This window comes from Typopeltis vanoorti, chromosome 21 (genome assembly GCF_054136105.1).
Source record: "Typopeltis vanoorti isolate ZY-2024b chromosome 21, IOZ_Tvanoo_1.0, whole genome shotgun sequence".
NCBI lineage: Eukaryota > Metazoa > Arthropoda > Arachnida > Uropygi > Thelyphonidae > Typopeltis > Typopeltis vanoorti.
In genome coordinates this window covers 34,983,128-34,998,641 of record NC_143569.1, presented here as the reverse complement: position 1 = coordinate 34,998,641, position 15,514 = coordinate 34,983,128, and the positions used below count along the sequence as shown (strand labels likewise).

The window sequence follows — 15,514 nt, the reverse complement described above, 5'->3', positions numbered from 1 at the left end:
AAGAAACCACTCCTCGCCCTCTTGCTCACGGTTTCCTTTCGTAACTTCCTGGAAGTTACGAAAGGAAACCAAGTAAGGAAACCAGTGTCAACCCTGTAACTGCCTTTCAACAGTTTAAAAGTCTCAATCATATCACCTCTCCTTTTATCCACCAAACTCTGCAGTCCACATTCCCTCAGCCGATCCTCATAACTAACATTGTACAGTACTGAAACCATCTTTGTTATCCACCTTTGTACCCTTTCCACGTCAGCGTGGTTAGCCTAGTGGCTTTGCACTTTGCAACCGTATGCCTGGGGAAAGAGTTTCCTAGGTTCGATTCCCGTCAACGACGTGAGGAGCTCAAGGATCTTCCTCAGCCATAGCCAAGTTAGCCAGTCTTGGGCGTGGACAGCAGGGTTTTTTCCCCAGTTTATCTGGTGTTTTTCATCCCGAAAGCAGGCAAACCGGTCCGAGGACACACACTGATTACAGTCAGGAATACTGACCCAGCCATAGGTCTGATTCATCAGCCTATACTGGTCCCGCAGCCTGGATAAAATTTGGGGGACTAGATGGTACCATGAATTCCTGTAAAAAGGGGGAACGTTATATCATCACACGGAATTTATTTATTTACCCTTTCCACAGTTAATTTGTCCCCTTCAAATCCTGGGGACCAAATCTGAGAACAATAGTCTAAGTGTGGTCTGATCAGAGCCTTATACAACGGAATGATAACCCTTTTATCTCTGCAGGTCAGTGTCCTTCTCATTATTGCAGTCATCCTCTGTGTTACCTTCACCACCTTTGCAATATGTCCCCTAAATTTCAGGTTTTTATCAATCATCAACCCCAGATCTCTTGTCTCCCATACTTCCTCCAGTATAACTCCTCCCATAGAGTATGCAGCGTCCCATCGATGTTTCCCAAACCTCAAGACCTTACATTTTGCTACATTATACTGAAACCCCCCCATTCATTTGCCCATCTATCTAGCTTATTCAAATCCTCTTGCAGGGCTACCACATCTGCACTATTACTAATAATCCTTCCCAGCTTCGCATCATCCTCAAACAACTGAATATCCCCTTGCAATCCACTGACAATGTCACTGATAACTGCTATATGATCGATAAAATTAAAGCCTTAAACATATCTGGATTACATTGTTCAGAATTGGTCATCAGGATTTTAAGGAGACAGTTTTATGAACGGCTCTAGGATCCTGGCACCCTGATGCAATTTTAAAGTTGAGTGCCACATTTAATAAATGCAAAAACTAGGAGTCATCAGCACCCTCAAACACAGAGCTCTAAACAATTTGCTCCAATGAATAAGCTCTGAACCAACAATTGGAAATCATTAACCAAACATTTGTAAAAAAAAATGGATACATTAAAAAAACAGTTCACAAGATCATCTATAAAAATGCCATTAAAAGCAAAAAAAGATTACAAGAATGCCATAGCCAAACCCTACATCAGGGAGATTTTAGAAAAAAATAGAACGCTACTTAAATACAACATCAAGAAAACCTTCAACCTCCCCCCTGCAAAATTAAGAAATTTAGTTAGTTCCTCCAAAGATCCTCTTTTATGCCTTGCCAACCAGGGGTTTACAAAATTCAATGTATCTGTAACATGCCTTACATAGGGGAAACAGGACACACCATCCCAATCAGAAAAGGTGAACACAAATGCCACATTAAATACTTCCACTATAGTAAAACAGGCCTATCCACGCACTCCAAACATGCCACAGAATTGACTGGAAAGGCACTATGTCCCTACACTGCACCAAAACCTGGTTTGAAAGAAAATTGAAATAAGCCTGTGAAATGCTAAAACACCATCCAAATCTGAACAAAAATGATAGATTAATTATTCCAAGAATGTGGAGGACTCTTCAACCCATATAGCAACCAGAACAACCCCAGACAGAAGAAAATCTCAATAAATACGAAAAGACTGTAGAAATTGTTTAATGCAGTTCCAATTTTTTTTTCTCACCAGAGGTCAGGCTAGGATAAATAATTAACAAACATTTAGATTCATTTTACTTTTGGATAGTGCAACAGCATGTGGCTTGTATATTCTACATATGTATGTTTCCTGATGATGACCTCAGTACAGAGGTTGAAATGTTGATTGTTACTTGCTTAATGTTAAGTAATTATTATTATTATTCAAAGAAAAAAAAATTATGTGACACCTCCAGGGAGTCCAAAGACTCATCAAGGAAGGGCACCTACTCTACAACTCTCCGTCTCCACCACTCATTCCACCAACTACAACGAACTGCAACTATACCAACGCCATCTACCACCCACCACCACTAGTATTTCCACAGACATTTCTACGACAATCACAAACATCCATGCCCACAGAGGGATTCGAACCTGCAGCCTTTTGGCTGGAGAGCAGATACGCCAACTAGTTGTATCTCCATAAATTCTTCACTATGAATGAATGTGGAAGGTTGTTTATGAAGATAGACTGAGGGCATGCAATCTTCAGCGTTTAGTAGACACTTTCAAGCTGTTGAAAGGTAGTTTACTGGATGGATGCTGTGGGAGATTTTTCATATGGTACATCAAGGAGAAGGGACAAGGACCATTCCTGGAAATTATAAAAGGAAGATAAATATTCATCAGTAGATTTTTTGCGTGTAGAGTGGTATGATCAGCCAGCAAAGGTTAGTCGATTGGTAGTCTCTGCTACTAATGGCTCACGCAAAACGTTAAGCAAGTGAGTGCAGTTAGTAGTTGGAAGGGGTTCAATCGTTCACTGCTGCTGTCAAAGAACTGATACCCAGGTGTTTAGCCCCCATCTGGGTTAACTGCCTTAAGTTGGCCTTCTTTGTCTGGGATTGTTCTCCAGTCATCCCTGCAATTGACTATAAAAACCACATTGAATTAAGAGGATGGAACTATTTAAAAAACCTCTCATAGCAAGAATAGACAGAATTTTATCTCCCCTTGGTGAATATTGCATAATGTGCATGGTCTACACCATCTAGTGATAAATTTGATATCTCCTAGAATGCTTCTTTCTAAATGCAAAAATTGTCTGAACTGAACAATAAAATTTCCACAATACAATATTATAAAGCATTTGGATGTCATATTGCTGGTTTTCAAATCCATGTTTCTTTCTAACCTTCCATAAATGGTATTTTAATTAATTAATTATAAAAATCGAAATTCTCTTCCCATTGCTGACAGGTGGTGGGTATTATAAAAAAAAATAACCTGTTCTGTTATAAGTAATGGAATGCCCAACATATTACGTAATTAATCTGTTCCAAATACGCAGGGCAAGAGGGCAGCTGTAGAATGAATGTTCTACTGTTTCCAGTCGGTAACAGATGTCACAGATTGGATCTCTGATGTTAAAGTACTTTCGTTTGATGGTATGTTAAAGTAGGGATACCTCTCCAAAAACTCATGCGATCCCTCAGATCACCCAACAATGAGTGGCCCGAAGGATCATTTAACTCGGTAGTAGTTCCACTCAGTGACAGGCTCACCCCCCACCACCAAGCACAGCTGCTCATATCTCAGGGAAAGCAACCACTTCAGCACAAAAGCATATCAGTGAGAGCCAGACCCAGGAGAGAGATATCAAGGTTGAAGTAATGCAGAAGTCATATTTCCATACACAAGTATTCAAAAGGTGTCATACCTTATTACTAAAATACTCTGGATTAGAAATAGATGTTAAAAGTTTTTTTCACTTGGTTATACTATAACTTAAAGATGCCAAAAAATTATATTCTTGGTTTAATTCTTTATAAGATGTGACACCTTTTGACTACTTGTATATGGAAATATGACTTCTGCATTACTTCAATCTTGGCATAATCTAAAGACGTTTACAAACATCCATGCTGTGAAGGCAGAATTTGAAGCTGCCTGTGGGTTGGAGAGCAGATATACTATTCACTTGGGCAATCATGCTGGCATGTGGTAAGTAAAAAAAGAATAATAATTGCAGAAGGGTAATGTTCATGAATACAGATGGGAAAAAATGACAGCAGTGGAAGAGTAGAATCACTAAGTAATTATCTGTCAGGACATGAAGATGGAAATAATACTTTGTCTAATGTATGAAGAAGTGGTAGGAGGTAGATGATCTAGTTATGCTCCGGATATAGTCAAATCTCTATGTAATCATGGCAGTGAGATTAGATGAGATATCAGGATGTTTGCTTAGGAAATGTACAGGAATGTTACATTGTTTGTTTAATTTATGTCTCAGCAGTAGAAGGATCCCAAATTAAAGGGAAGTAAAAAAAAAGCAGTTCCACTACAAAGGAGAATCAAATATTTAGATTAGAGATTATAACTGGTCTAAAATCTCCAAAGTCATAGTTAAAGTCTTGAAGTTGGTCAGTATCTGAATTCAGGAATATGCGCAGCTTCCATGAATTCAAAAGATACAGATGGCTTTGTGAAGGGAATGTCCTGATTTAGTAATTTAATCACTTTCAATAACAGTAATAGTTGAGTAGGATAAGAGAAATGGATATGCCATATCCATGAACAGGCATCAGATAGTAATATACAGTTCAACAGAATCTGGGCAATTGCAGGTGATCAGTGGTATCACAGTATTATATGTTTTCCATGCTTTGACTACTACTGCTGCTGTTTAATTTCTATTTAATGATGCTAAGGTTTGAAAGGGGAATGAATAATCCAATTGTTTATTGATGGCACTAAACTGGGAAAAACAATAACAAATCAGATGAGCACTTAAATATTATTATTCAAGACCTCCAATTACAAGATTCATGTGATCAATCACAAGATTCAAAGCGGGCTGTCTGCTTTAGAAAATGTAGGGTCTATCATAGCACTCCTTAAGCTCATTTATTGTCTTCACTCTCATTACCCTCTCAGGCAATACATTCCATGCTCTTATCACTCCACAAAAAAAAAAAAAAAAAACCTACTTCTCATTCTCTATCACCACTCTCTCTTTTTCAACTTTTAGGAAGGATCTCCCTTGTTTTATCCAGTGTACATCCACTGAATGCCTCTCAACAGCTTAAATGCCTCAATCATATCCCACCAAACTCTATCCCTATAACCAATGTTTGACAGCCTTGATATCATTTTTTGTACAGATCAGAGCATAGTAATCCAGGGGAGGTCTAATGCAGATCTTAACCTCCATCTTCTTATTTTTGTTGGTTGATGATATCTCTCTCAGTTTTGCAGTACCCTTGGTTATCTTCACCATCTTTGCAATATGCTTTGAACTTCAAATTTGTATTCACCACCCTGAGAGCATTTGATTCCTTTCACTTCATAGTTCCATCAATAGGGTATTATTATTATTCCAGACCTCCATGGATTCATAAGACTCACCGTAGAAGGCCTATCTTAGACAACACAGTCTATCATACACTCCTTAAACCCATTCGCCACTATTAGGCACCAAATTCCATGGTACAACTACCCTCCATGCAAAAAAAAAAAAAAGCCACTTCTCGCCCTCCTTTTACAACTTACAGGGAGGGCCTCTTGTCTTTGTTCCTCCCTTGTTCTACTAGATGAAAAATCTCCTGTGTCAATCATGTAAATACCTCTCAACAGTTTAAATGTTTCAATCATGTCATCCCTTTGTCTTCCATCCTCAAAATCTGTAGTTTGCATGCTCTCAGTCTATCCTCATAACTAAATTGTAGACTGTGATATCATTTTGGTTATCTGTCTCTGTAGAAAACCAAAGTTAATTTATCTTCTTCAAATCCCAGTGACCAGATCTGGGCACAATAGTCCAGATGTGTCCTGATGAGGGCTTTATACAAAGGAATCACCACTCTTATCTCTACTGGCCAAAGTCCATCTTAGTATTGCGGCAATCATCTGAATTGCTGTCACCACTTTTGCAATTATTTCGTAACACCTTCAGGGAGTCCAAAGACTCATCGATGGAGGGCATCTACTCTACAACTCCCCATCTCCACCACTCCACCAACTGCAACTACCTTCACCATCTACACCAATGTCATCTACCATTGACCATCACCACTAGTATTTTCACAGACAATCACAAACATCCTTGCCCATGGCAGTATTCGAACCAGCAGCCTTTTGGTTGGAGAGCAGATACGCTAACCACTCAGTCAATGTGTCCTAAACTTTAAATTTTTGTCCACAATCACCCCAAGATCTCTTGCCTCATCTGCTTCCTCTAGTAGAGATCCATTAATAGAGTATGCAGCCTCTGTGATCCCAGATTTCAAGATTTTGCATTTAATTGCATTAAACTGACATCCCCCATTTATTTCCCTGCTTTTCCAGCTTATTCAAGTCTACCCGAAGAGCCACAACATCAGCACTATTGCTAATATGCAGTCATCCATCTGTGGATCCCAAAATTCAAGTGAATTTAAATAGACTGATGCTGTGGGTAAAGAATAATGAATGCCAGTTCCATATTGCCAAGTGTAAGGTTATGCATTTTGGATTTAAGATATTATAAGCTATGTATTACATTGAATATCACAGTATACAAAAATGGTCAAAGCAGCACAAAGGATTATGGAAAGGTTGAGAAAGACATGAGTTGTTTTCATAAAACCTTGGCTGAACTACATCTAGATTACTATGTGCAGATATGGCTTCTTAGGTTTGTGAGAATGAAAAAATGATAGAGAGAATTCAGTAGAAGGTACCCTAGATAGTTTCAAATAAATATTTGTTATGAAGAAATATATTGAGGTTTATTGGCTACAAAGTTTGGTATATACATAGAAAAGAGGGGCAAGGTATGATAGAAACAGCTAGTATGATATAATTTGCATAGTTGGATAGATGCTGAATAAAATTTTCAATATATGGTAGGAGGAAGTAAAACAAGAAATCATGAGGACTAGATTCTTGCTTAACCTCCCTACTGGCCGATGTGGATGAAATAGTGAGACCAAATTGCACTTCTTATCCACATTATTCAACAGGTGTTACAGAATCATATCCAGATTTTGCTGGACGTCTATAGACATCATGGCTCGTTGGGGGATTAATGATTAGTGGATGAGTTGAATTTTATTTATTTTTTAAAATTTGTCAGTGGAATTCGCCCACAAATAGCTATGAGCCTACACACCATTTTATTACTTGCATATGGAAAATATATGGCCTCTATATTGATTAAACCACAGTATCTTGGATTGGGAGGGATCAATCGACCATGAGATGCGGTGATTGATTCGTTCAATCCAATACCCTTGGAGGGTAATGGATGGCGATGCTGTAGCCAATGAAGTTCTAACTGAGGCTCAGCTATTGCTGTTACCCTCTTGCCATGATCAGAGTTTGAATAGCTCAATAACACCTTATCCCTACACTGTCCTTTACAGATAATGGGGAAGATGAAAAGCATTCTTGCTTCGTCCCTTTAAGCCAGTCCTTATAAGGACCACAGTATCTTGATCAAGCTCTAACTTAGAAACTGGACTGGGTAGTGACCCTTCCTATAAAGCACGGAAATATTGTGTGTACATCCACACAATATTTGTGGTGCATTTTCTTCAGCCTTCTGAAGTTATTTCACATGTCAACTTTGTTATACTTGGGTAAAGGATAAAAACAAAACTACATTTTCTTGTCTAGTATAATTCACATTACTATTAATACCACAGATGGAAGAAGGATAAGAGCCATTTTAGGCATCTGATAAGTAGAGTGATGGTCTCACACTGAGCAATGAAATTCATCTGCCACCTGAACACATTCACAAAACATTTACGTCCACAGTAGAATTTAAACCCACAGCCTGTTGACCAGAGGGTGAATATGCTAACCTTGGCAAACCAGACTAGCATAAGCTTGACAGAATGGTGAGTACACAAGGAGTCCTGGAACTCCATGGAGGTACAAGAATAATATATATATAAATTTATTTTTTAAGTATAATACATCATCCAATTCAGAAGAAAAAGCTGTTTCAAAATTAAATTACTTCACAAATAAGAAAATGAGAAATGGTGATGCATAATGTGAACTGCTGTTCTGCACCATTATCACAGTGCACATGTTTCAACAAGTCAACTGGTTTTCAATCAACAATTAATTTCACCATCCATTATAATAGAAAATGTGAATAATTTTTAAATATTATTCCTGTCTGTCCCATGTAATTAAATACATATGACTAAAGTAGCCAGTTTTTTTTTCTTCTTTAAATTAAATATTCATGTTGGTTTACAACAGCAAAATACTAGCAAATAAAAAAGGTAACAAGTAGCAGAACTTTTTTTTTTTTACTCTATGCTTTAAAATAACATTAACAGTCATACTAATTCAGCACCCAAAGTGTGCAGTTACTCTGATGAATATGCCAAGAATAAGCATATTGAAAGAACAGCGAAGAAAAGTGCACACATCAAGTAACAGTAATACAATAAACCCTAGTTATGTGAGCAAATAGATAACACATCATTGAACAATATTCTAAGTTGTACTGGACATATTTACTCTTACTCATTCTGGCTGCTTTCAAACATTCCACTGCTTTTTCTTTCTAAACAATATGGCTTAACAGTCTGAATCACCAATCATGTGAAGACGGTCACCTCCAATAGATGTATCAGATGGCCTATTTTTCAAACGTGTATAGTTTCCTGCTCTGGGCTTGGGGAAAGAAAGGTAGAGTTTTTTAATAACATGGAATCATTCACATATGTGTAGCAAAATTCATCTAAATGCAAATATTTATTTACATTTACAAAATACTTATTTTAAATGTGTTATTTATTTTGATTTTAGCATATCAAATAACTTTTTTCCTATTACGAAAAAAAAAAAAAGCAAAACAAATCATAAGCAAATAAAAAGAGTTAGATAAATAATAATGATTACATTTAGATCTCTTTATTACTTGATTTGAAAATAATTATAGAGGCTTCGGAGAATTCACTTCGGAGGTGGGACTATTTAGTCCTCACCTCCTTATTAACAACTATTATTTGCCTTCTAAGGATGATTCCCTATTCTCTGTCCTTCTTTCATGTATTGAAAGATTCTTCTGCAGCTTTCTTATAAATCCCTTTGCTAACATATACAGGGTGTTCGGGATAAATTTGACATATTTATAATTAATTATATTTTTCCGTAAGTTACATGTATTAACACACACTTCTCTTCATTTAAAAGTTTGGACCCTTCTTCATTCATATACAAGATGTCAGAAAGGATGGATAGCTGGAACCCACCTGAATCATGGAAGAGAATAACTTGTATCATGATGATTCGTGCCCGCCATCAAAATAAGGATATTACGACTGCTGCCCAATGCTCCCTGAATACAGTAAAAACAATCAGGCATGAACTAGAGACTTGCAATGGTGACTACGAGGATGTAGCAAGAAGAAAGATCCCTAGCAGACGATCTGATTGCGTTCGTACAGCAGAATTCCTATCAAATCTGCAGGAACAGGTGTTGAAGAACCCTGGCATTGGAATTCGGGCTTTGTTCGTGGAGTTGCTAACTGTAGTCAAGCCCTGGATAACAAGGGTAGCCAATGGTAGGCCGTATGTATGGCAGCAGGATTCGGCCCCTTGCCACACCTCTAGGAAAAGTCAAAAATGGTTGTCTGAAAATTTCTACGACTTCACCAGTCCAAATGTTTGGCCTCCAAACTCCCCAGACTTTAACCCCATGGATTATTTTGTATGGGGCGCAGTTGAAAAAGACACCAATCGCACTTCCAGTAATACAAAAGCCCAGTTAATGGATAAAATTAAAACAGTTTTTGCGGCCCTTCCCAGGGAGACTGTAGCACCAGCTTGTTCGAGGTTCCGAAGCAGAATTGAAGCTGTGATCGATGCTAATGGTGGTTATTTTGAGTAAATCTTGTTGATAGTATTGTAATTAACTCTGCCTGTAATGTTTTTTTGTCAATTCATTAAATTTAATAGATACAAAGAAGATTTTCTTTTTCCTTACGAAACTGTCAAATTTATCCCGAACACCCTGTATGTCTTTCATACCTCCTCTTTCTATTCACTATAGTGTATTTCACATTTTGTTCAATTCCTTAAACACAGCCCTAATATCATATTAACTGAAATTCCTCTGCATTCTTAATATAAATGATTACTTTATTATTATTATTATTAAACAAGACCTCATGGAGTCAAAGACTCATCTGGGAGGTCCTTTTATCACACATACATCTCATCATACCGTGTCTTAAACACACTCAAACTACTTGCAGACACCACACTCTCAGGGAAGGCATTCCAATCATTCACAACTCTGCACGAAAAAAACCTGCCTCTCACTCCCCTACTCACACCCTCTTTATACATTTTCCAGGGATGACCTCTGGTTCTCCCCTGATCTCCCACTATTCTCTGTAGAACTTGTCCACCATTGATCTTATAACAACCTTCTACCAACTTGTAGGTCTCTATCATATCTCCTCTCTTCCTTCTCTCCACCAGACTCTGCAAATTACATCTTCTCAATCTTTCCTCATACTCAACATTCCAGAGGTCAGAAACTACCTTAGTCAGTCGCCTTTGGACCCTTTCCAACATCTCTTCATCCTTCTGAAAACCCGGTGACCAAATCTGGGCACAATAATCCATGTGTGGCCTAATCAAAGCCTTATACAACGGAACAAGAATCTCCCTACTTCTACACGTCGGTGTCCTCTGCATCATTCCCAGAAGTCTTTGTGTTGTCTTCACAATTTTGGCGATGTGTCCCCTAAATTTTAGATCCTTATCCACTATCACCCCCAGATCTCTTATTTGCTCTACTTCCAACAATATATTCTCACCAAGCATAAATTCTGCATTCCATCTTTGTTTTCCAAATTTTAAAACCTTACATTTTGCAACATTGAACTCACATCCCCATTTGCTTGCCCAATCACTCAATTTATTCAAGTCTTCTTGCAAGGCCACAACATCTTCACTACTGTTTATGGTTCATCCCAACTTTGCATCATCTGCAAACAACTGAATATCTCCATCCAAATCTTTGCCAATATCATTAATATACAAGTTAAATAGTAATGGCTCTAAAACAGACCCCTGAGGCACTCCACTAGTGACTTTCCTTTTCCTGGATATCGCACCCCCCATACACACCTTGTTGATACCTATCAGATAGCCGGTCTCCAATCCAATGCACTAATCTAATATCCAACCCCATCTGTTCTTTACTTGTTTAATCAATCGCAATTCATATTTAACTATAATTAAGTCAATTTTTATTAGGCACTGGGATTACATCCCTGGAATTAAGTTTTTTTTTTTTTTGATGACCGTCAGTGTTGAAGTCTTTGTCTTCTGATTGTAATCTTGCATGCTTTTGAAACATTTCAACTTCTTTTCACTTAAAGTTTCTCATTACACCTTTGTCATGTTCACTGAAGAGGACCCTGCTGATCAATATAAAAGCCTGATAGATGAAGTTTGATGACTTTTCTTTGTAGGTTCAACCTTTTTTTTAAGATTAACTCTAATTCCTATTTGCTTCTGCAGCCAGAAGATGCTAATCACTCAGTTTTAACTGGTGTGAAATTAACAATTCATACACATATTCTTCATGGTGTTCTTATGCCATTAACATACCTAGGCTGCTATTATTCTTGATACATATGTTTGACAGCTTACTTAGCATAATCTAACAGAGGCGCCTGGTAGGTTATGCCATAAGAAAATGTCAAAACTGAGACTGCATCATGAATCACCCTTTCTTTTTATATTATTTAACCATGGAATGCATTGCCTGATGGAGTGGTGAGAGCGAGAATGGTCAATGAGTTTAAGGAGTGGTATGATGGACTTTGTGTTTTTCAGGGGGATCTCCGTTCGATGAGTCTGGATAGACTGTGTTTCTTAGGAAGGACCTCCCACGATGAGTCTTTTGATTCCATGGAGGCCTGAATAATAATAATAATAATTATTATTATATATGCTGTTCATTTTCATGACTGATGTATGAATTATATGCAGCTGTCCTTCTATAGAAACAAAGAGTGCAATGCTTTTTTTCATAATGTCCTACTACTACTACAAACTTAAAATCCTGTACTCTTCGAACTCTTGGTTGATTCCACATCAAACTCTCAAAGTTGTCAGTACCATCTTTCTTAAATACTCTTAATTTCCTTAACTTCATGGTTCTTTGTGGGCATTTTTGAGTTGAGGGGCATTATTATCACATGTCCAGGGGCTGATTATGCTAATTGTTAATTTTTCCTAATGTAGTCTTTTACATTGCCAATGGTTTCGTATCTAATTGCAAGTGCTATTTTGACATGATTACAGAAAAACAATACAAAAAAACTTAACTGGTCGGCAAAGAGAATTGACAGAACATCTTTGGGATGCAATGGAAAGTCAAATACAGACCAGACCATTGCACCCAATAATCTATGTGGACTGGTAGCTGTGTTAAAAGCAGAACAGTTCCAAATAACTGAGTGTATTACAAACCAGTGTAGACCATGCCTAAAATGGTGGAGAATATGTGATAGCATCACTTCCGAAAATCTAAATTACCTTCATGAAAGAAGTTTTAAAATATCCAGAACAAAAACGCAACTCCATAGAAAGTGCAATAATAATGATAATAATAAAGATTGAAATAATTTCTCTTGGTAGCAATAAAGAAATGAAAAAATCTGAATAATGCAAAAAACTTTTTTTTTTTTTACTGTGTTCAGATTTTTTCATTTCTTTATTGCTACCAAGAGAAATTATTTCAATATTTATTATCATCATTATTATTGTACTTTACATGGAGATGGCAGATTCATCATGGGAGGTTTATTCAACTGATAACATAATTATCATACCAAATCTTAAATCCTTAACACTCCTTGCATTAACAACATAACATAACAGCATTCTGGTAACGTGTTCCATTACTGGCAATTCTCCATGTAAAAAATCTACTGCTCACATCGCTCTTGACCACGCTCTTACATAACTTCAAGGGATGATCTCTGGTTATTCCCCTCTTGTCTTCTACTCTTTTTATAATCTCATCTAGATTAATCTGATAAAATCCTCTCACTAACTTAAATGTATCTATCATATTACCTCTTTTTCTCTTATCCACTAAACTCTGCAATCCACATTTCTTCAACCTCTCTCTGTATCCAATGTCTCCACATCACATTGAAAACCAGATGACCAGATTTGAGCACAATAGTCCAAGCGTGGTCTGACCAGTACTTTAAACAATGGCACAGCCACTTCCTTATCCCTTAATGTTAGAGTACTTCTTATCATAACAGCACAACAATGTGCAGCCTTTGCAACACTAGCAACATGCCCTCTGACCTTCAGTCTACTGCCAACCATCACTAACAAATCTCTAATCTCATCCACTTCCTGCAGTACAGTATGGCACCATTGATATACAGGGTGTTCGGGATAAATTTGACAGTTTCGTAAGGAAAAAGAAAATCTTTGTATCTATTAAATTTAATGAATTGACAAAAAAACATTACAGGCAGAGTTAATTACAATACTATCAACAAGATTTACTCAAAATAACCACCATTAGCATCGATCACAGCTTCAATTCTGCTTCGGAACCTCGAACAAGCTGATGCTACAGTCTCCCTGGGAAGGGCCGCAAAAACTGTTTTAATTTTATCCATTAACTGGGCTTTTGTATTACTGGAAGTGCGATTGGTGTCTTTTTCAACTGCACCCCATACAAAATAATCCATGGGGTTAAGGTCTGGGGAGTTTGGAGGCCAAACATTTGGACTGGTGAAGTCGTAGAAATTTTCAGACAACCATTTTTGACTTTTCCCAGAGGTGTGGCAAGGGGCCGAATCCTGCTGCCATACATACGGCCTACCATTGGCTACCCTTGTTATCCAGGGCTTGACTACAGTTAGCAACTCCATGAACAAAGCCCGAATTCCAATGCCAGGGTTCTTCAACACCTGTTCCTGCAGATTTGCGAGGAATTCTGCTGTACGAACGCAATCAGATCGTCTGCTAGGGATCTTTCTTCTTGCTACATCCTCGTAGTCACCATTGCAAGTCTCTAGTTCATGCCTGACTGTTTTTACTGTATTCAGGGATCATTGGGCAGCAGTCGTAATATCCTTATTTTGATGGCGGGCACGAATCATCATGATACAAGTTATTCTCTTCCATGATTCAGGTGGGTTCCAGCTATCCATCCTTTCTGACATCTTGTATATGAATGAAGAAGGGTCCAAACTTTTAAATGAAGAGAAGTGTGTGTTAATACATGTAACTTACGGAAAAATATAATTAATTATAAATATGTCAAATTTATCCCGAACATCCTGTAAGTACACATCCTTATATTTCTGCAGTCCAAAATGCACCACCTTGTGCTTATTAATATTAAAACTACAACCCCACTACTTTGTCCAAGGCAAAAGTCTATTCAAATCTTCCTGAAGGGAATTAATATTAGCATTGCTACTTATAATTCTTCCCAACTTTCTATCATCAGCAAACAACTTAAGATCCCCAGTCAGTCCACATGATATATCATATACAAACAAGTTAAACAGCAGGGACCCATGAACAGAACCCTGGGACACGCCACTGGTTGCCCTTCTTTTTTTCAGATATTGCTCCATCATACGGGGAGGCTCAGGGTGGACAGGGGTACACAGCATGAGAAAGGTGAATGCTCCAAGAGGAGGTGAGAGCATGTGTAGGCAGGAAAGGAATGGGATGACCAGGGATCAAGAGAAAACAGTTGGAATTGAAAAGGGTTCTAAAATGAAGAAGCAGAAAGGGAAATGGCCCCAGTCTAGCATGGAGAGATCACATCAAGTGATTGGTATCTGTGGAACTAGCTGTAGATCCAGAAATGAGCTGTTGTGTTTGTATACCAATGCTAGAAGTATAAGAAACAAAGCAGATGAAATGACTGCACTAATTGCGTCTGTTCACCCAAAGATTGTCAGAATAAGTGAGACATGGTTGGAAGAGGATGACATCCTGACAGGAATAAAGATGGAAGGGTATGATGTGTTTTGTGAGGATACAAGGGGTAAAAAGGGAGGGGGAGTGCTATTGATGATAGAGAAAGAGTTATGTCCATATAAAGTAGAGATCAAGACGGAAATAGTGCCAGTGGTTTTGTGGCAGTATGGTGTGAGATAGAGGTGAATGGAATCAAATACTTGGTGGGATGTTGTTATAGACCAGGTAATGTGGATGGTGGTGATAGTGAAATGTATAGTCAAATTAGCCAAGCAAATAAGAAAAGGGTGATCATTATGGGTGATTTTAATTATGGCAATATAGACTGGAATGATGATATAGCAACTGGAAGTAAAGAAAATGAGTTTCTTGAGTTTTTTGAGGAATAACTACCTCAGACAGTATGTAACAGAGGGCACACGGGGATTAAGGGTCTTGGATTTGGTCATCTCATCAGAGGATGTAATTATAAATGAGGTGTCAAATCATCCATCAATTGGTGAGAGTGACCATGAGGTGATTACCTGGGTGGTTGCCAGCAGTGCGAGGACCCCTGTGAGAAAAGGGTAT

The 15,514-nt window shown here is 37.9% G+C and overlaps 1 protein-coding gene across 1 annotated transcript in view; it reads right to left on the bottom strand.

Moving 5' to 3' along the window:
• Positions 1-513: 513 nt before the first annotated feature.
• LOC150094731 (cell adhesion molecule Dscam1-like) overlaps positions 514-15,514 on the bottom strand; it is a 158,163-nt gene continuing 143,162 nt past the window's right edge. The window contains exon 15 of the mRNA XM_090411652.1: positions 514-570. Within this exon, the coding sequence (XP_090267778.1) occupies positions 514-570 (57 nt within the window). The remainder of the gene's footprint in view (positions 571-15,514) is intronic.